We start from the raw sequence: 22,030 nt of genomic DNA, 5'->3' as shown, positions 1-22,030 counted from the left end.
AGGCAAAGCCATTCAAACCAGCCCTATGGTCATTAAGATATTCACCTACCTGTAGAGTCTTAGTTTAGCAAAAACAGGTGAATTTAAGCAGGTAGCTACAAACTTTTTTTTCAGTTGGAAACAGCTCTTTTCCAGCTTCAGCTGAAGTGTCTGAAACCTGTTCAGTGAATTCAGTCTTGAGTTCATTTATTATAACTGGGTTTTCAGTGACCTCACCCACCCATCCAGATGCTCTACAGTCTAGAAAATACAGTTATCTGCTATGGCAGGTATAACATTACAAAAACCTTACATACAAATTACACAAACCCTTCTGCAGAGCACCAAGAAAGGTCTAAACTTCATCTGTGACCTCCAGAGTTTCAACGTGCATGTGCAGGACTGGTCAAGTGCAGCAGTCAGGTGAGACTGGGGAAAACCTCTAGCCTAGAGAGAGAGAGGGCCTCGCTCATTTTTTGCCCTTCAGTTTGCTCTTTTCCTGTTCTTTCACCTTTTTTGTCCTCATATCTTCATTTATTTTGTCCCCCTTCATTCCCACTTTTTCTGTTTTTCCCTTCACCAGTTTAGGTTTTCTTCTTTCCCTATCTCCATCAGCCCTGTCCCTTTTTCTTTGGGAGAGTGAGGTTGAGGGGAAGCTGTGTGGAACTGTGTTTGTGAGCTCAGTGCTGGCTGCTGGGGCAAAGGCAGTTCTGTCAGCTGCAAGAACCCAGTCCTTTGGTGGCCTGGCAGAAAGGCTTTGCAAAGATCAAAGGGCTTTATAAAGCTGCTAGATAAATGGCACAGATTGATGTAGGTTCCGGAAACTGCAGAGCTTGACATAAAATTAATGAGTAAGATTGAGTTGAGACAGCAGAAAGATAAGATTGAGGAAAATAAGAAAAGAGGGCAGAACTCTGGACAGAGGACAGGCACCCTTTTCTGGAAGGAAGAAGCAGAAGGGCTTCTTCTGCAACAGCAGCCTCCAAGCACTGAGGAGCCCCGGTGGTTCACACAGCACTGTCCCAGCAATGCTGCTGCAGCTGCCTCTGGGATATAACCAGAGCTGGTTAACCAGTGTGGCTGGCAAGAAAAGGTTAATAAACCTCCCTGTTTACCATTATCTTCCCCTTGCTTACCTTTGTCCCAAGGAAAAGCGTGCACCTGAGGATGACAGTGGGAAAACGGGCCACTAAAATGAAAGCATGTGGGTTTAGTGGGTGGCTCCATTTCAGCAGGTGAGTTCCAGTGAAAGCAACTCTCACTGGAGGGGAAGGAGGTGCTTGGGCTGTGGACAAACATCTGCTTGTTTGTTTTCAGCTCTGTAAGGCAGCCTTTGTGTCCCTGCTCTTAGTCAACTCAACCTTTTGCACGTAGGCGTGTTTTCCATTCTTAAAGTACCTTTTCTCTAAGTCTCCCCTAGTGACTTTTCCAGGGCTTTTTCAGCTGTGATCTCTTTTTTTTAATCAGTGTTTCTTGGGTCACATTTAGCCTAAATTAGAATTGTCTGCTACCCATACAGCTGGCAGTTAGCTTCCACATGGAAGAGTGGAATAAGGAGTCAAAAAGGGAGCAGTTATTTAGTAGGAAGAAGCCTCATGTGCTTATTAACAGCTCTGTGTTAGTGGGCACTCAAGCTGCTATTTTTGATGCTCATGTTCAGGTAGTATTGGGTTGCAACACTGTTCTGTTAGAGGGGAAAGACTTCCTCATGGGAAAAATAGCTAATCTACAGCAAGAGGTGAACCTAGGGTACAAAATCTTGTAACAGCATCTATTCCAAAATGCATCGGGATGTTCAAACATTGGGAAATGGTGCTTTTGGGTTGCTTGTTCTGCCATAAAAAGTAGGAGTCCAAACTGTTGACCTGGTCTGTGCTTTGTGAGTCATTGCTGGGGTTGCTTCATGAAATTCCTACAGAAAAAATCAGCAAGGGTGGGGGGGGAAGAAACAAAAAGAAAAATTGCCCAGAAGTGCCTCGGGTTGCCTGATGCTTTTCAGTGTCTGCAAGTTCTGTGACAGGAGGTATGATGAATTTGTTGCTCAAGTTTCAATGTATCAACACATGCTAATTTTTGGGAAATTAAAGGTGACCATGCCATGAACATCACAGTTGGAAGGAGGTGGCAAGTTCTTCAGGAGATTTTCTTTTCTTTATTTGTAATGGGTTGAGAAGAGCAAGTCAGCAATGCACCTGCATTAAACATGGCATTATTGCTTGAGGTGTGGCTTTACAGCTTGAAACATGTAAAGCTGAGTTATAACAGGGCTCTCTATTGTATTAGTGCCTGGACAGAGATGTTTGGTAGCTGCCAAATATTACATCCAGCTGAAATAAGGTGGCTGTGCAGAGCACAGCCTGTACACAGCAGAGTGCTCACCCTTTGGAACTGCAGGCACTGACTTCAGGTTTCACAACTTTCTCTGACCCCATCTTCACCTCCACTTGTGCATAAGTGAAAGAGTAACTCTCTGAGGAGCATCCAACTCGTTCCAGCTCTGTGCATGGCACAGCATTGTCCTTGAAGAAGGACAAAATTTGCTTTCTTTTGTTGGGTCACTGATATAAACCCTGCCTTTCAGCTGTGGGGTGAAATATTACAGTGGCATAAATATGATTTAGAACTGGGCTTTCTTACAGCCTTTTCATGTCACCTTGCAGCCTCTGAGACAAATGTGACAAGGAGACTCTTGCTGACCTAGACCCACTTCAGGGATGTAGCAACTTTAGAACTATGAAAATATTAAGAATAAAATCTGGTACCATCACACCTGCAGGGACAGTAAATTAAGAAAAATGTTCTGCTCAGTAGACTGCATCCTAAATTCCCCTGTTAATATTAAAGGGGTGACAGACTAAAAGTGCAGGTTGACTTGTTTGGGGCAGAGACCAGACCCCTTTCCACACTGTCTGCTTTTTCAGAGGATAGTTGTGTGCTCCTGTCACAATCTTTTCTGTGGAGCATCATGAGTCTCACAGCAATAAATCAGACACAGTGAGAGGGGTGTGTGTTAACAGCTGAATGTGGCCTGGACTCTGAAAGTGTAGCTCAGACTGGCTGGTAGGAACAGCAGATACATCAAATCCTTCTGAGCCTGCAGAGTATTTTCTGTGCCAGTATCTACTTTCCAGAAAGTTCCCATTTTTTGCTCAAGACCTCTTGGATAATAGCAATATAACTGAAGGGGCTTGTTCTCTTCATACAATGTCTTGAAAGGAGTATTTGAAAGTCACCTTTGAAAAATGGGCACAGGCTATATTCCTTCCAAATATCTCAGGGCTGAAATGCTCGTGTTTTTTAGTACTGATTTTTCCACATGTAAATGTTAAACAGAACTCCATTTTGTGGCTATTATAGAAAAGATGATGTATTTTTAGGCAGGGAAAATATCACCCTAAAGCTTTTAATCTTGGAACTTGGCCAGACTTTGCTAATGAGTCAGTGTAGCACAGCTACTGTCCTGCTGCAGCAAGTGGAGATGTGGAGTGTCAAAGGTTGGAGTGGGGCAGGGGGACTGGGCTGCTTTGACCTCTTACCTGACCCCTGGGAGTCCAGAGACACCTCTGTGCTGAATGCCATCCAGGCAGACTTTGCTTCATCCTGGGTTTGCAGAGAGCCTTCTGGCTAGAAGTCAGGCTTAAGACATGGGCTTGGATCCTCATTGTGCCCAAGTTTCAGGCAAGCTGTGATTTGCTTGTGTTACATTCTGCTTGGGCACTCAGCATTTCTGTGGGGGCACTGAGCTCATGCTCCAGGGAGGGTCTGGGGTTTCTGGCAAGCCATGGACAGACACAGTGACCTCAGTTTTAGTAGCTGAGTCCATAAATCCAAGGACAGTTTGTACAGCTCCTTACCTCAGTCTGGGTTCTGCTGGGTTTTGTGCTCCACTTCAGCGACCTTGGAGCTGCAGCTGTGCTTCCAGACTTGGCACAAGCAGACATGGAGGATTGTTGCTTAAAACCCTCAGTGAGATTTAGTGATGGAGGGCAGGTTTCTTCATCCCTGCCTTCCTGCTCTGCCACCCTGCCTGCCAGAGGGTGCTGCTGTGGCAGCAGGCCAAGCAGAACAGGCATTGCATCTCCTCATTGCAGCTGGGGCACTCAGCTGATGCCATTTGGGGGTGGTGTGGCTGTGAGTGCTGAGGGGCAGCTGTGGGGGCTGAGCAGGGCACCTGGCACTGCCAGCAGCTGCCCACCCTGGGCACACAGGTTATTCCCACCAGGTGTAGTCACAGCTCAGTCTGGCAGTGTCTGGGTCGTGACACTGTCCAGTGTCACAATCCAGTCTGTCTGTGAGCACAAGGGTGCAGGCAGGAGTGCTGTGAGGGTACCTGGCCATGGGGAGACACCATTCTAAAATCACAGAACCATTTAGGTTGGAAAAGAATTTTAAGATCATTGAGTCCAACCATTAACCCAGCACTGCCAAATCACCACTAAACCATGTCCCCAAGTGCCATATCTACATGTTTTTTGAATCCCTCCAGAGGTTACTCCACAACTTTCTGGGGCAGCCAGACCACCATTTCAGTGAAGAATTTTTTCCCAACATCCAATCTAAAACTTCCCTGGTGCAACTTGAGCCCATTGTATTTGCTCACTTGTTTAATCAGAACTTCAGAGCTGGCAAGGAGGTGAGGAAAAATATTTGTGCCACACAGTTACCAAATCCAGGAACACAGAATGATTCTGCTGTTGATAAACAATCTTTGTGGATCTTAAAATATGCATTTTGAGAGGTGTGGGTTCTTGACTCTTCACCTAGTCAATGATTACTTCTGCATTCCTCTGCTACTGTGAATTCAAACATAATGAGTTTCAATGGGGTCATCTCTGTGAGCAGGGCAGTACAAATACCAAATACAAGCCTTGGAGAGCTTTTAAGGGAAGATAAGTGGTTACTGCTACTCCTACAAGGATGTTTTGCCTCTAGAAAAGGGTTCACTTCCTGAGAAATGTCATTCAGAGGAGGCCAGTACACACAGGTCTGTGCAGAAGGACAGGATCAACTTGCAAATACTCTTGAGAGGTAAGGGGGAAACAGGAATTACCTTCATTGAGCCATTCCCCTCAACCTCAAAGTGCTGTGTGGGATTTCTTATTCAAGAGAATGTGTAAAAATGGAATTTTTTTTAGTAAGCAGATGAAAACTGGCCAAAGGAGAATGATGGGACCAGACTAACCAGTCTGAATGAGTTCAGGTCTAATTTAATGGCAAAAGAGCACCTGAAAACATCTTTTGCAACACTTGGGAGAACTGAGCTATTTTGGTGAAGTGTTTTGACTTTAAATTGGGAGTGACCATAACAATTATGTTTTTAATGGGTTTATAAAAACTCATTCTGTACTACTTTAGTAAGTTGGGGTTTTGAGATTGAGTTTGCCAGTTGTGGATTTCTGGGAGGTCCTCAATTAGGAAACACTGTGAAAACCATGGGAAATGGGCAATTCTGTGTTTATTCCACCTTTTTGTCTTTTTTTTTTTTTTCACTTCATAGTTTATGCTGAAGTGTCTTAAAATAAAAAATGTTGGATTTGATGCTAAAATTTCTGCAGGGAGACATGAGGGATTTTTGAGGAAAAAGTTGCTTCAAGAGGAAATTATTATCTCTTTCTCAGTGAACTCAGAGTTTGATCTACTTTGGGCAGAATAATACATGCCATGGGGCTTCAGAAATGCCTGTGCCTGTGGAGGAGTCACAAACTGTGATCACAGCACCTTCACACACAGACTCAGTGCTCAGTTCTTTTCAATGCTGATTATCTCAGCAATAAGCAGGGACCACTGATCCCCACTGAGGCCTTTCTCCTGCAAGCTGATGTGTGTCCACAGAGTCTGCAAAGCTGGCATTAACCAAGAGGGGAGTGCTGGCATTAACCAAGAGGCACCATCAGTGAGGAAGGCTTTTAACAGAGTGGAATGGAGCTGCTGTGTTCCTCCAGGGACTTCAGGTGGGAGCAGTGCCCAGGTCTGAATTTGGAAGCCTCTTTGGGCTTCTTCATGGCTTGGCTGAACCTCTGTTCCTCTGTTTTAGTTTCCTTCTGACTGGTGGAGGTGCAGACTGTGTAAGATCTCAATTAAATATCTCATGATGGAATGTCATCGTTTGTGATGTGTCACCAGAGCATGGCCTGTGTCCTGTGACAAATCCTGTGTCCAGACTATCCTTGCAGTTCTTCTGCTGCCTGGGGAAAGCAGGGGAGGCTGTCTCAAAGCTAATGGCCCAGGGGTGGCTGCTGGGCTCGAGTGGGAGCACAGGGAGCTCTCAGGAGTGGGTGCAGGGGTATGAAGCTCTTGCAAGATGGGTTTAAAGCAGAAAACTGTTGGGTTTGAGGCTTTGGTTAAAGTTTTAGGTGTTGTCAGTGGATGTTTTGTTTACTATTTTATCTGAGAACAAAGCAGGGTCTGATCATGCCTGGGATCCTTTGTCATCCCCTGGTATCCCTCTGTTCTCTCCCCACTGCTCTCTCCCCACATCTCCTCCTCCTCTTCCAATTCTCCTGGCACTTTCCCTGACCATGGCAGATCCCTCATCTCTACAGAACACCCCAGCCCTCGTGGCAGAGATGTCAGACCCTGCATCTCCTGCCTGACACTAACTAGCAACCCCCTGTTGCAATTGCACTGGGGTACTTTTAATTCAAGCCCAGTGTCATGTTTAAATAAGGCTGTGCATGTTGTGACACACCTGAGCACAGCTCAGTGGGGCTGCCTGTCCAAGCACAGCCCTGCTGCTTCCTGGTCCTCCCCCTCTCCCAATGCAAGTAAGGCAAGCAGGCTACTTTTTAAATTCCATGGCTTACACTGGCTAGTGGACCTTTATAACAGTGAGAAATAACTGTATTGCTTTTAATTGCTTTATAGCCCCTGTCTCCTGGAGAGCTTTTGCTGCTGCCAAAGCAGTCTGTGAGTGAAGCCAGGCTTCCAAACAGCTGGATTTGGCAGAGATGGGGAGGTTAAAGCCAGCCTCAGCAGACAGTAACTGGAGAGCCTGCTCAGGTGGTGGCCTGCAGCTGCTGCTCCACTCCCATTAATAAATCATCATGGGGACTCAACTCAGAGCCAAGGTTCAAACAGAGCATTGGTCCAAAAACTCAGCTGTTCCTGCAGTGTGCCTGCCCAGGGCACAAGGAGTATGGAGAGGTGGCTTAGCAGTGGGTATCTGCAGGCTCCTGATTTCTGTACATCAAACCAAACACACATTTGGCTCTGCTGTGCTCAGCTGGGAAGGCAGTGAGGGCTGTGCTTCCCATGCCTGGGAAGGGCTAAGGAGCTTATGGGAGCTGAGCTGGCAGCAAAGGTGGAGAGGATTATCCTCAGCTGGGTTTGCTCTCTGCTCATTGCTGGAGAAGAGAAATCTGCAGGTCTGGAGCTCATACATCTGCTGCTTCCTGGGCAGGATCAGTGTGACAGATTGCACAGATACACTTCCTTAAGAGCATTCCCTAGAGTTACAGAGGCAGGGGTGATGCAGCACAGGGTCAGAATCTCTGCAGGGCAGCCTCTGTGTGCTGCTGCCCAGTGTGCATGTCTTCTCCTCATGTCTTATCCTCATGCCTGGCAGGCCAGGAGCTGTGCCTGAGTCACATGAAGTTGGTTAGAGGGTCCCTCCCAAGGTCTGTACCCTCAGCAGGCAGCAGGACACAGCATGGAGCTCCTCTGGCTCTGTGGGATGCTCACAGGCGTGATCCCATTCCAGAGAGGAGGTGAGAGCAGAGCAGTACCTGGAATTTCCCCTCCTCTCCTGCTGTCAGAGTAACTTCCCTGATGAGGCAGTGAAGCTCTGCAGGGGCCCAGCAGTGGGACAAGCAGCTGTGGAGCAGAGCTGCAGAGCCCCAGCCAGGAGCCCAGGGGTTAACTCTGCACTAGGGGACTTGAGTCAGCCCAGGCTTGACGGACAGCCCGGCACAGAGCAGCCTTCAGACCAAACAAAGTACCTTCTGCTGAGCTGGGGCACAGATAAAAGATCCCATGGCATTTCTTGTGTAGCTTGGAGGAGACTGCCAGTGCTGAAGCTGAAATATCTCTGCCAACAAACAAAACTGTCTTTAAACTCTGAGGCTGTGTGTGAGCTATTGTTGGGGACATAATGGCTTCTCTGTTTCCCTGCACAGTCATTGCTCTGCAAACACACCACTGGTCTCTTTTAAAAGTGGTTGAGTGTAAATTAAGTTCTAGAACCTGGAAAGAGGTTTCATCCATTTACTTTTACTACCCTCAGTTGACACTTGTTTACAGAGCAGCACATAGAGTAGATTTACAGCTCCTTTACCTGGATGGAGATGGGCATCTTTAGTGCTCAGGTTGAGACTCACAGATACTGGGATTGGACAGCAAATGTGTCCAAATCCCCTGGTTTAAGGCAGGGGGTGAGGCTGGGGGGGCTGCTTGCTAATCACCCCCCTCTAAGAAAAGTTTTGGTTTGGCTGGCCTGGCCTGTTTCCTTTAGTTAGCTCAGTGCTGGCACACTCCCTGCTGCCTAATCCGAGTGTGTGGCTGCTGCAGGGCACTGAGTGCTGCTCTGGCTGCTGGAGTTCCCTCTGCCTTGGGCTGCTGGGCATCCACAGTGGGCTTGGTGCATCTGTTCTTCACCACAATTCCATGGGCTGGCTTTTCTCTGAGGATGGCAGATGCTCTGGTAAGGTAAAGGACATCTTGGCTGTTTTGCTGAAGTTGTGGTAAAACCCAGAGCTGCAGTACACAGGGAGGAGGTGGTGTCTGAAGGCAATATGATTAATTTAGGTCTATTTTGCTGGAATGGTCCTGTAATGGAAAAGAAAATGGGTCAAAGAGGGGCTGTTCCAGCTGTATTTGCTGAAGTGCCTGTCCCAGCAAGGTGGCAGTGAGTGTCCATCCCCTCAGTAGCTCTCTGCTCATCCCTGTGTGCACCCAGAGAGCTCCTTGGTGTTCTGTGCTCTCTCCCAGGTGAGCTGCAGCCCCGTGCAGGATGGGACACGTGGGGACCCGAGCACTGGCCATGCCTCTGGAAGTGCTGGGCTCATTGGGAAGGTGCTCTGGCCAAGGGCCCTGGGCAGGAATGGGTGCTGTGCTCACACTGCAGCTTTATCCAAGGTTGATTCCTAATGACCCAGATGTGTTTTGCACTGGTCCTTGGCAACCTTCCAGGCAGAGACTCCTCCACAGAAATGGCATTTAAAAGCAGATTATGTGAAGTGAAATTTTTTAATTTTTAAATTTTGTTTTGTCCTGAATATGATGTCAGCTTAACATCAGTTGTGTTCTGCTCCTTGGATTTCCCTTCTCACCTCTGCATCTGGAGGTTTCTGTGGTTTCCTGCCTGCTGTAAGGCAGGCTCTTACCCCGGTGATAGTTGCTGGTTTGAGGAGATGAAAGGAGGTGGCAGCAGGGCTGACAATCCTGTCTCTTTCCACAGGAAGATGAAGACACGCTGTGTGGTGGTGGCAGTGGTGGCTGTAGCCCTGCTGGGGCTGGTGCTGTTCCTGGGGCTGTTCTTTGGGCTGCGCTCAGGGGACACACACACCTACAGGAGGGCGGCCGTGGCCACCGACGCAGGGCCCTGCTCCATCATTGGAAGGTACCCACGGGGGTGGGGCTCCCAGCACGAGGGGAGAGATGAGAATCTTGACTTTATGTTTCAGAAGGCTGATTTGTTATTTTTTGATCTATGTTATATGAAAAGAAAATTATATATTAAAACTATACTAAAGAATAGAAGAAAGGATTTCATCAGAAGTCTAGAAAGGAAAAATGGAATGATAATAAAATCTTGTGACTGACCAGAGTCCCAACACAGCTGGACCTGTGATTGGTCATCAAGTAGAAACAACTCACATGGACCAGTCAAAGATGCACCTGTTGCATTCCACAGCAGCAGATAATTATTGTTTTTCTTTTCCTCTGAGGCTTCTCAGCTTCTCAGGAGAAAAAATCCTAATGAAAGGATTTTTCATAAAACATGTCTGTGACAGCCCACTCACTGTGCCCTGCCTCTCATTAGCTCTGGCAGCTCTGGATGAGACACAACTGCTGCTTCCCCAATGTTCAGGTGCAATCCTTGCAGTTGCCCAGCATGGATAATCAATCCCTAGTCTCCCTGTAGAAAGAGGAGATCCTAATAAACCCCATGCTTGACCAGTTTTACTGCAGTTGCTCACAGATAATATAGCAGGCAAAGATTCCTTGGATCCATTAACAATGAGAACGAGAGTTTTCTTTCTAGCTCCTTTGAAAAAAACATTTCTTGAGATATCTTTCAGTTCTGCTCTCAAGTGCTGCAGATTTCAGGCTCCTCAGAAAACTGTAATTTCTTATGACAGTGTAATGAATGTGTGTGGAATGTCTGTCCCCACGTGTACTCTGTCACATCTCGCTGTTTTCAGGCTGGTTTGGATGTGTCTCTAACAAGGGCTGACCTGGCCTGCACACTGACCACTGAGGGTCTGTTCTCTCTGGTGAGCTTCCTGAGGAACACATAGGCTGGGTGTGGACAAGTGTGCCTGAGAGAGTCTGTCCTAGCTGCTCTGACGTGCTGACAGGGAGCTGAGCCACTGTCACATGTCCCTTTCTGCTGCACAGGGACATCCTCAAGCAAGGAGGATCCGCAGTGGATGCCGCCATTGCAGCCCTGCTGTGCGTGGGACTGATGAATGCTCACAGCATGGGCATTGGAGGGGGCTTCTTCTTCACCATCTACAGCAGCACAGGTAAGGACAGGGCCACACACAGCTGGAACAGTTGGACAACTTTATCTAAGGCAGGTGGTTTATCCTACCTGAGAGAAGGTGAATGGCTGGTGCTCACAGCCTCTGGGGGAGCATCCTCAAAATACCTGCCAAGGAACTGGCTCACGTTGGTCAGAGTCCTTCAACAGAGACCATGGCTGTGTGCAGAGTCCAGAGCTAAACCTCATCTTCCTTGCTCTGTCATTAAAGGAAAAGTGGAAATCATTAACGCAAGAGAAGTGGCTCCAAAAAACGCATCGATGGACATGTTTGGGAACAACACACAGCTCTCTCTGAAAGGTATGGCAAGGGCTGCTTGGGGGGACCACAGAGCTCCAGCATTCCCTGCTACCAGCACATCTACATTGAGAACATTTCTTAGGGCTGGTTCTTGCCTACCTACAGGATTTCTCACCTAGAAATATCCTGGAAATATCCTCTCACGTAATTTGCAAACTCTGGCTGGACAAAGAAGCTAAAAACAATGCCCTTTAAACTAGCCCCATCACTTTCTGCTTTTCACTTCATGAAAGAGCAGGTGAATGCAAAGCACTCAGTATGACCTGTTCCACATGTGCCATCTTTCCTTTCCACCTCTTTGAATAAATCTTTGTGTGGATCATCTTGGGTTTTAACAGTTCAGGTGTCCTCCCTAAATTACTTGTTGTAGTGGCTTCAACTAATGGTTTGGGGCCTCCAGAGAACTTTCCTATCAGGAAAGTATTTTCTAATAAGAAATTGAAAGAAATGCTAACTAGGTCTCTTCATGGTCACTCTTCTGAGCAAGAAGGAACAGCACCTTGGAGGGAGTTTGTGTTGAGCTTCCAGGAGATGCAAGTGAAAACAGGATTGAAGCAAGGTGTAACATCACTGTGGGATGTGGAATCAATCTGTTCCAGTTGTAGTTACAATGCTGCAACAAAGTTTTTGGTTCAAGTACATCACAGTCTGTGTCCTCTCTCATGACAGCTTCTGTGCTCTGAGCAGCTTTGCTCTGGTACAGAGCCTGCAGAGGGAAATGACCCTAAAACTGGAGTTACCAGCAAGAGGACAGGGGGGTTTCAGCAGTTCAGAATACATAGGCACAAATGTCAGACCAAATTATTCTGTTAATTCTGCTAATTCTCACAAGCTGAGCAGATCACAGTACACACAAGCCCTGCCAGAGATGCCTGCCCAACCTCCTGCTCCATCAACCACTTTCTTTTCTTGCTGTGGGAGCCTTAACACATTCCTTTTCTGCTCCAGGAGGACTGTCAATTGCTGTTCCAGGAGAAATCCGTGGCTATGAGCTGGCTCACAAACGGCATGGCAAACTGGCATGGAAAGATCTGTTTCTGCCCAGTATCAAGCTGGCAAGGGAAGGATTCCCTGTTGGGAAAGGCCTTGCTGCAGCCATGAAATCGAAAGAGGAGGCAATTGAAAGCAATCCCTTGCTGTGGTAGGTAGAGCAGCTGCTGTTCTATGCAGAGAAATTTGGGGTGGCTGCACCCAATCTGCAAAGTCCCTGTGTTTGTGCAATGCAGTGTCCATGAGGAGTGTGCATCCCCTGCAGTAACCACACTCCCTGGGCCTGCTGGTGACTCTGCAGATACCTAAAGGTGCTAAATCATGGGGAATGTTCAGTCTTGACCTTTAAAGGGGGAGAAATTCTACTCCTGAAGCCCATTTGTCTGAGCAAGGTGGAATTAGTGTACGTGCTGGGATCAGCCTGCTCAATAGCAATGTATTTTCTGAATCCCTGCTTTTCCTCATGCTGTAAGTGCACCAAGCTGATCTTACCTGCATTTGGAGCAATTGCAGTCTCCTTGAATCTGCTCTCAGGCAGTGGGAATTTGGATTATCTCTTACTCCACAATCAGCCTTCCTCAAGCAATGCCTCTGACCATTTACTTCAAAGACTTTGAGCACGAGGGGTTTTAAATACTCCTCACTTCTTACAGTCAAACCCTTAGTGTTTATGTCCAACCCTGATGGAAATCATGCTTAATTCTCTCTTTTCCTTAAAATCTCTGCCAGCTGCAGGTTTGTTTGCTATTCAGTTGGTAATGTACACCCTGGCCTGTCTCCTGTCCTTCCATCAGACAGGTCCACAGCAGCACAATCATGATCCATCATGAGGGAGCTAGAGAGGAAACAATCTACCTTAAAGTGATCTACCAAGCAGGGACTGAAACAGTTCTGGATTTCCTGGAAGCTTTGAACCTTATAGCTTAACAGGCTGTGCTTTGAACTGCACTGCTGGGTTCAAAGACTGTGGCCCCTCCTGTGCATCTTAAGGCAATTGTTGGCCCCTGGGGTGGGCAGGGAGGGTGGTGCTGAGGTGAAAATCCCTGCTGCAGGCTCCATTGAGCACACTGAGCATGTGGGATTGCAGGTCAGAAAACACTGTTCAGTTTTATGTCCCAGTGCCAAGATCTGAGGACCCCTGGGCCATGGCTCAGGCAGTTTCCTTCCCCCCAAGAAGCACCTAGCATGAGCACTCATGCTGGTTCAGCTGCCACAGACACATGTAGTTTTGAACTTATCTCTCATATCTGATCTTCTCCACCTCCTTTCTCTGTTAGTGAAGTGTTCTGCAAAGGAGGGAAAATCCTGCAAGAGGGTGAAACCATCAAGATGCCCAAACTAGCCAACACCTACGCCACTATAGCCAATGAAGGAGCAGATGCCTTTTACACAGGAAGCCTGGCAAAGCAGATCATTGCTGACATCCACAATGCAGGTGAGAACCAGGACAAGTGTCCCAAGCAGCAGGAGTGACCACACTGCTCAGAGCCCCAGGAGGAGCTGCAGAAGCTTTGGGAGAGGTCAGCCCTGAAATGCTGCCTCTGAGATCTGTGGCAACAGGAGACCCAAAAGAAGCACTTTAACAGATGTGTTTGAAACTCAGAAATGGAGAGTGTTTGCAGTGCGTTTCTGTAGCACAGAGCCTCCCAAGTCTGTGCAGTTCAGGCTGTTCACAGAGCCTGAATCCCACGAGTTTGCACCTAAAACGTTACACCCGTGGTGGTCCTGTGAACTCTGAGCTGTTTGATCCCTCGGTACCACTAGATGGTGGCAGTATCCTATCCTCACCAGCCAGCACTGGCTAGCTTGGTGAACTGCCTGTGAGTAATTTACTGGCTTTATTTGTGGTGGATAATTACTTACTCTCTTCCCCCTTCACATAAGAAAGGTGATGGAACACTCAAATTATTCTACCTGTGGGGTGCCACAAAGCATCTGCACCCAAAACTGCATCTTCCTCCTGTAAACAGAATTCTTAAAGGCATTTTGTAGCCTGACACTGCTAGTGTTCTTTGTAAAAAAAAGATGGATCACCAGAGTTGTGGCTGCTGTAAATCAGCCCAACTTTTGCTTAGACTATCTGAGCCTGAGATGGATCTGTCAAGGAGTAAATCTCCTGGGCACACATCTTTGCTTTCTTCACCTTGTTACTTTTTGGATTTGTCCATGTTCCCTCCGATCCTTGCTGGGATTCATGGTGGTGGAGTATGACCTCCTCTTCCCACCAGAGATCACATAAACCCACATCTCTAGTTTCCTTCTCTTTCCAGGGGGAATTGTCACCTTGGAAGACCTGCGGGACTACAATGCCACAGTGATCGAGGACCCCATACAGATCAAACTCGGGGAGTTCACCCTCTACACACCCAGTGCCCCCCTAAGTGGCCCAGTTCTGGCCCTCATTTTCAACATATTGAAAGGTGAGAGTGCCACAGAGCTGGGAGAGCTCCAAAGACATTACCTCCCTGATAGGCCTCCAGCAGGTGAGAGGTCTGAGAGCCCAGGAGAGATCAGAGCTGCAGAAACATTCCTCTTCTGCTGTAAACTCAGGGATGTTGCCTTCCTACCTGAAATACAGGTGTTAGAGGAAAAATATTTTCCTGATGGGGGAGCTTCCCTGATACTTGTATGGGTGGAACTTAACATGTACTTGAGGCTTCTTTGGAAAACATCTCTGCAAGTACAAATTCTGCTGGTGACCCCCACAGTGCTCAAAACTACCAGAGCTCCTGAGGAGATTAGGACAGTCCAGTGACTGCATCTCTGACCTTCGAGGTTATACACTTGACACAGGTGCATTAGCAATCCATGGACCCTGTGCTTTGTGTTCACAGTTTGTTTGTCCTCTGTTTCCAGGATATAATTTCTCTGCTGCCAGCATCAAAAACGTGGAGGAGAAAGGTCTGACCTACCACCGCATCGTGGAGGCCTTTCGCTTCGCCTACGCCAAGAGGACTCTGCTGGGAGACCCCAAATTTGTCAACATTACAGAGGTACCTGGCAAAAGTCTTTTTTTTCTGCAACACCAAAGTTGAGTGAAATGGGGCTTAAAGTTTTTGGGTGACTCCACTTTGTCAGGCATGCTCTGTGCCACTTGCTGTGGCAGGCACTGAAACAGCTCTGAGTCACAAAGTGATGTCCTGTGGGGGCTATGATGACAGCAACCTTCCTGCTGTAAGGAAAAGCAAACTCCTCAATTCACCAGGAGAGCTGGAGTGCATTTAGGTCTAACCCTACCTGTTTTTATACTGTTTGAAGCCTTATTCACTATATTCCCTCGTGGCTCTCTAACCAGAGTCTTGCATGTAGTAAAATGGAGCAGCAGATGGGAAGGGATGAGACTGCTTGTCCCAACTTTGCACTTTGTGCTTTACTTCTGTGCCTGCAAAAGCAGCAGACTCTGAGCCAGCCCAGCCTGATGAACATAAATTTTCAACTTACAGAGCTCTGGTCAGACCTTGCCTTGTCCCTATCCAATCCCATTCCTCTTGTCCCTGAAGCAAGTGTAGCCCTGCTTGCCTCACAGCAGTGTGGAAGCAGCTTTCCATAGCACTGCAAAAATGGATGCTGATCAACTTCTACACAAAGGGATGACTTTGACATCTGCTCCTCTGACAGCTTAAAACGATCTTTTGCTACAGTGTCCATCTTCCAAGAAGGAAGACCCTGGGGGAAAACCCTAGCCTCACTGCTGGAATTTGCCACTGTTGTGTGGTCTGAATTCCTGGATATCAGCCTCATGACTCCATGTCTCAATGTGCTGAGTAACTGCCCTGGGTTTCTCTGGCAGGCAATCAGGAACATGACATCCGAGTTGTTTGCAGATAATCTCCGGAGGAAAATCACAGACAGCACCTCCCACCCCGTGGGGTACTACGAGCCCGTGTACTACACTGGAGACAATGCCGGTACATCCCACGTCTCCGTTGTGGCTGACGATGGCAGTGCTGTGTCCGCCACCAGCACCATCAACCAATAGTAGGAGCTCAGACATTCCTTCCCTGTAGGCCTTTGCCACCTTCCTCGTGCTGGTTCTGGGTATCAAACACCGCTGAGCTGTCACCTCTGGGGCGGGGTAGGGGTCACTCGTGCTGGGGATGGGAACTTCTGCTGAGCCTGCAGGTCAGTGCTCGACACGGAGTCCCAGGATAAGATGTGTCCTCTCTCTTGTTGAATTCCACCACAACATTGGCTGCATCTGGATCTTCTCATAAGCAGAGCTATTGCTGCTGGTTCTGACTCCCCAGGCTTTTGGAAGGAATTTGAGCTAATACAGCTGGCCTGAGGGCGCAATGTTTGGCTGTGAGTGCTGTCAGAAAGAGCTGTGTTCACACATATGCCCTGGAGCCAGGGTGTGAAGCTTATTTTTGTCCATAGAAAATGTCTCCAGCTTGATACATCTAAGCAAACCCCCAGTCATTCCCAAATGTGCCAGCCTTGGAGCTGTGCTGCCTCTGAATGGAGTGCAGCACTGCCCACCTGGAAGGGGCAGTAGCTGTACTGAGGTGCTGTGCTGGTTTTCCCCATGGGGTTCTCTCAGGGAAGGTGTAGAGGGGCTCTGGGCTGCCTTTCCTCTGTGTGTAGCTGTGTACTCACAGTAAAAACTGCTTCCTTCCCCCTAGGGGTGACAGAAAGTCCTTTACAATGGGAGGGAGTGGAGCATTACTCCAATCAAATCCCAGGTTTCACACTGCAGTAAATTTAGCTGAAGCCCTGCCTAGATTTGCTGTGGGTTTGACCTGACTTTGACAATTTGTTTTCTCCAGCTTCGGCTCTGATGTACGATCCAAAGTGAGTGGAATCATATTTAATGATGAAATGGATGACTTCAGCTCACCTTACATAATCAATGGATTTGGGATCCCTCCTTCTCCAGCAAATTTCATAGCTCCAGGTAGCTGTAAACTACCTTCCTGCCTCAATCTTTTGGCTGCATTGTGCATGCTCACACTGCAGCATCTGTGCCATGGGACACAGGCCTGGCACCTGCAGGGGACCGTGGTGGGAGAGAGTCAAGGAGATGAGTGCAGGGGATGGTGGGATCCCCAAGGACTGAGCAGGACATGAGTGGAGTCAGGAAGGTGGATACTGAGGCTCTGGGCTTAGATGTGGAGTGAGAGCTGGAAGTTTGTGAGCTGCAGGTAGAAAGCTGAGCCTCTGTGTTGCCTGTGTCCCCAACAGGTAAACAGCCAATGTCCTCTATGTGCCCCTCCATTTTGGTGGATAAAATGAAACAGGTGAGGATGGTGGTCGGTGCTTCTGGAGGAACAAAAATAACCACAGCAACAGCACTGGTACGTGAGGGTGTGGGCAAATGGGGCAAAATGGGAGAGGCAGCATTTGGGGGGACTCCCATCTGCACCTGTGACAGGATCATGGCTGTGGCTCCCTGCTGGGGGCCAGGGGCTTGAAAAGGAGGTTCCTGCCTGGCATTCTATGGGCCAGACCAACACCAACTTCTGCCAGGGCTACCAAAGGTCTGCTGTTAAATTGCCTCCCTTAGTGACCCCAGTGCCTCCTTTAGTGACGTTTTCTCTGGCAGATTGTTCTTACCACTTGCACAAGATTTGCTTTGAGTTCTGTTCTCTGCGTCTCCATGACCCCGTTTACCTAGTTCAGAGTTGTTCCCATCCAACATCCCAAACTTTGGATCAAAGGGACACAGAGAAGCTAAATAAGAACTCAGCTCAGGCACAGTGTCAGGCCTGACAGGCAGGGCCTCTGTGAGCTGCTGTGGCAAGCACTCAAACCAGCCAAGAGTGACTGCAGCAGTGACTGTCCCCTGTGGCAGCAGCACCAGGCTGGATCTGGCTTTTTGGCTGAGTTAGAGGAGAATTCTGAAAAAACCACTATAAACAATTTCCTAAGCCCTGGACTCTGAGAGTGTTCTCACTTCCCAGCAGCTCCAGCCTGCAGTTCAATGCTGTAGAGATGAGCCAGGCCCAAGGGAACGGGCTGTACAATAGCAGGAAGCTGTAGGTGTATTTGTTGAGGTGACTGTTGTGTGCTTGGTTACAGCAGCGTAAATCCAGCCACCATAGCTTAGGGATCTGATCCTTTTGCTCTGTTAATTTTAGTCACTCATGGTTTGTTTGTGTGGGAATCCTCCTGAGCATATAGAACCTGCAATGTACCTGTGTTTTGCTTAGCCAAGAGAGAAACCACTGAAAGCCACATAACCCAGAAATGGTGCCTTTTGTGTGCCCTGTGAGCATCCTTGAGGCACCTCTGCCTGTGTGCCTCCAAGGGTCAGACTTCTCTGAACACAGTAATTAACATTAAGGCTTTTTGCTTCTCCCAGACAATCATGAATTCCATCTGGTTTGGTTATGATGTGAAGAAAGCAGTGGAGGAGCCCAGAATTCACGATCAGCTGTTTCCCAACATCACAGAGCTTGAGCAGCAAATAGAGGAGGTTGGTCTCACTAGAGCCATACATGAACTTGTATGAGCTGGGCCCCTCGTGCTGGGAGGGCAAGCACTGTGGAAAATCATCAGGTTTGGCCAAATGCTCCTAGGTGAGCAGTAGTAAAGCTGGTACAGGTCTAGTGCTGGGTCACAATAAGCTGTTCAAAGTGCACCTTTAGTCTCAGTCACACAGGTGTGAAGCCAGTGCATCGAAGAATGACTTGTGTCTGAAACTGAGCATCTGCTTGCAGTGATGTTTGGCACAAAGGGCTTGCAAAGCAGCAAACCACACCAGGGCCCAGACCATCCAGCAGTCTCAATCCAGTCAGTCTCAGGGAAGTCTTGTCCTGTTGTGTAACCTCATGATGAATCTGGAAGGCCTGGCCCAAAGCTAGCAAGGGGGATGCCCAGAGGGATCTGGGAACAGACTTTAGAATATATTGACAGCAGAGATGTCAGCACAGTACTGTCAGTTGGAGGGCTGATGGCAAGGTCTGCCTTGCTCTCCAGACCACTCACCTGAGCTGGCAGCTTCATTCACCCCCAGAGGCCTGAGGCAGGCACAGGCTTTGTACATCTCTCATGCTTCTCTATCTGCCTCTTTGTGCCTATCTCATATCTCTGTGCCTCTGTATTTGGGAAAACAGTCCTACATAATGCAGTTTTCTTATCAAACTCTGCAGAAGTTCCTCTGTTAATAAGCTTCTTATGAAGGTAACAGCTGAGGTATCTGCCAGCACTGGGGAGGATGCTCTGCTCCCTACAAGTCCTGTGTTTTTCACCACTGCCAAACAGGATCCATCAGTCCTGGCTGTCAGTGTGTGAATACCTGTGGCCAAGAATAGTATTGGTAACCCACACTGAGCACCACACATATCAAATTCTGAATTCCACTTCTTCAAAAGTAGGGCATCGCAGAAAGCAAAGGGAAGAGAAGGAACAACACGTAGCCCTTTGCAACACAGGCCCTGAATACCTGGCTGGTTGTGGGGGATGCAGGTTGCAGGGCTGCAGCAGTGCGGTTTGCTCACCCAACTGTGCATGGCAGGGCTGCAGGAGGTGCACTTTGCTCACCCAGCTGTGCATGGCAGGGTGCAGCAGTGCAGTTTGCTCACTCAGCTGTGCATGGCAGGCTGTAGCAGTGCACTTTGGTCACCCAGCTGTGCGTGGCAGGCTGCAGCAGGTGCACTTTGCTCACCCAGCTGTGCATTGCAGGCTGCAGCAGTGCAGTTTGCTCACCCAGCTGCGCATGGCAGGGCTGCAGCAGTGCGGTTTGCTCACCCAGCTGTGCATGGCAGGCTGCAGCAGTGCAGTTTGCTCACCCAGCTGTGCATGGCAGGGCTGCAGCAGTGCAGTTTGCTCACCCAGCTATGCATGGCAGGCTGCAGCAGTGCACTTTGCTCACTCAGCTGTGCATGGCAGGCTGTAGCAGTGCACTTTGGTCACCCAGCTGTGCGTGGCAGGCTGCAGCAGTGCAGTTTGCTCACCCAGCTGTGCATGGCAGGCTGCAGCAGTGCAGTTTGCTCACCCAGCTGTGCATGGCAGGCTGCAGCAGTGCACTTTGCTCACCCAGCTGTGCATGGCAGGCTGCAGCAGTGCACTTTGCTCACCCAGCTGTGCATGGCAGGGTGCAGCAGGTGCAGTTTTCTCACCCAGCTGTGCATGGCAGGCTGCAGCAGTGCAGTTTGCTCACCCAGCTGTGCATGGCAGGCTGCAGCAGGTGCAGTTTGCTCACCGAGCTGTGCGTGGCAGGCTGCAGCAGGTGCAGTTTGCTCACCCAGCTGTGCATTGCAGGCTGCAGGAGGTGCAGTTTGCTCACCCAGCTGTGCATGGCAGTGTGCAGCAGTGCAGTTTGCTCACCCAGCTGTGCGTGGCAGGGTGCAGCAGTGCAGTTTGCTCACCCAGCTGTGCATGGCAGGCTGCAGCAGTGCAGTTTGCTCACCCAGCTGTGCATGGCAGCCCGCAGCAGTGCAGTTTGCTCACCCAGCTGTGCGTTGCAGGGCATCGAGCAGCAGCTGAGGAAGAGGAGGCACGCCACGGCGCGGGTGAGCGGCGGCGCGGTGGTGCAGGCCATCCTCAGGACGGAGCGCGGCTGGGCCGCCGCCTCCGACTCGCGCAAAGGGGGCTTCCCTGCGGGCTACTGACCTGGCTCAGCTCCTTCTTCCAGCGCTCTAGTGACACCAAGGTGTGTTTGGGGGGAAGATCCTTTAGATCTGCAACTCAGGGACTTCTCACAGGAAAGAGAACGCATTTACCTGTGATTCTGTTGATGGAACTGGGACAGTTCTCTACAGCCATGACCGAAGTGCCTCATGCCACAGCCGTCTGCTAGGACAGGCGCGTCCACCAGGACGTGCAGTACTTACTTGAAGAGTCTGTTCTGCCTTGAAGAGTTTGTTCCCTGCCTCCTCTCCATCCCACGAAGACAGATTGGGTGCCCAGTTTCTGCAGAAGGTCCGGCTCACTCAAGCTGCAGGAAGCGTTTCCCCTGTACGGTGTCAGCTCCCGGGAATGTCCCTGTCACTGCTAGAGAAGATATTTGTTTCCTGTTGAGTAGGTGGGAGTTACAGGACTCTGGGGCTGGGTTTTCTAAGTTACAAACTAATAGGTCTGTGCCATAGCAGGAAGCCCAGCTCTAGACTGGGATAAGCCAAACTCACCGCTCTGTTAACAAAAGATGTTTCTGCATTTCACCCAGTTGATTTTTGGAGATGAGGGGGGAAATGGGAAAATGGCTTCAAACTTTTTTATATTTCTGTTGAGAAGGTCTAAAGGGAAGATGCTACCTGTAAAACTCTGAGCACAACTAAAATAAATAAATATGGAGTCACACATTTTCCTTGCCTGCACAGTTGCTGCAAAAAGGGATGGTGAGAGTCTGTGTGAAAGAAGCTCTTTTGAGACTTTTGTTTTTCTTCACTGCTTTGATGAAGTCATGAGTAAGCAATAATAGTTACATCTCCAAAACAAGCTTGTTTTTCTCCACTCTGCTTTTTATGATGTCATACTGCAGGCGTGAAATATCAGAGTTTGGGGAAATGAAATTTCTAAAAACGTGCACGCTGCAGCTACTCTTGTTTAAAGGTAAGTCACTATTAACCAGACTTTTAAGGACCTCTCAGAAATCCCTGTCTGATATGGAGCACTTGAGAGTGTTTGTACCTGTATGAGGGAGTTTGGTGCAGGACCAACACATCACATCACATAAACTTTGCCCAAGATCAAAACCAAGTGCTCTAGGGGGTGTCATACTCTAGTGGTGTTCTTGAAATCCTTGATACACAAGTGGCCATAAGTTAGCTCATCTATTTGGCTTGTGGAAACTTCCTGTCAGTTTGTAAGAACCTTAAAATACAGAAAAGAAAATGAAAGTCTGAAGTTTTAGGCATCATGCAACCTCTTTCCTAGAAGTGTCTGGAGTTGAGGAGAGCCCAGTTTCACAGAATAAAGTGAGAGCTAGATGATGCATAGATCAGAGTCATGACTTTGACTTACATGTTTGCTTATATCATTTGACCCAAATGAGTGGCTTTTACCAAACATGTCCTGGGTGTGCTCTGGCTCCTTTTCCTGAGCTCTTACTGGTGGTGCTGCTTTAGGTGCAGCAAAGGCAGTGAGTGTAAATGACCTCTAGTCACTGTGTTCCCTCT

General features: G+C 48.6%; 1 protein-coding gene across 1 annotated transcript; it reads left to right on the top strand.

Annotated features, from left to right (window-relative positions):
- Positions 1-8,407: 8,407 nt before the first annotated feature.
- GGT1 (gamma-glutamyltransferase 1) lies at positions 8,408-20,524 on the top strand (the record flags this gene model as incomplete). The annotated part of the gene is made up of 13 exons (XM_084217014.1): positions 8,408-8,622; positions 9,374-9,535; positions 10,537-10,664; positions 10,893-10,982; positions 11,931-12,123; positions 13,250-13,407; positions 14,243-14,392; positions 14,829-14,965; positions 15,763-15,950; positions 16,739-16,866; positions 17,154-17,266; positions 18,274-18,387; positions 20,381-20,524. The coding sequence occupies exons 1-13, from the start codon at positions 8,603-8,605 to the stop codon at positions 20,522-20,524; spliced, it is 1,725 nt and encodes a 574-aa protein (XP_084073140.1). The 5' UTR covers positions 8,408-8,602.
- Between the last annotated feature and the right edge of the window lie 1,506 nt (positions 20,525-22,030).

Source organism: Fringilla coelebs, assembly GCF_963513975.1.
Source record: "Fringilla coelebs genome assembly, chromosome: 17".
Taxonomy (NCBI): domain Eukaryota; kingdom Metazoa; phylum Chordata; class Aves; order Passeriformes; family Fringillidae; genus Fringilla; species Fringilla coelebs.
Note: the sequence above shows the minus strand (reverse complement) of the source record. Positions and strands in the feature narration are given on the sequence as shown.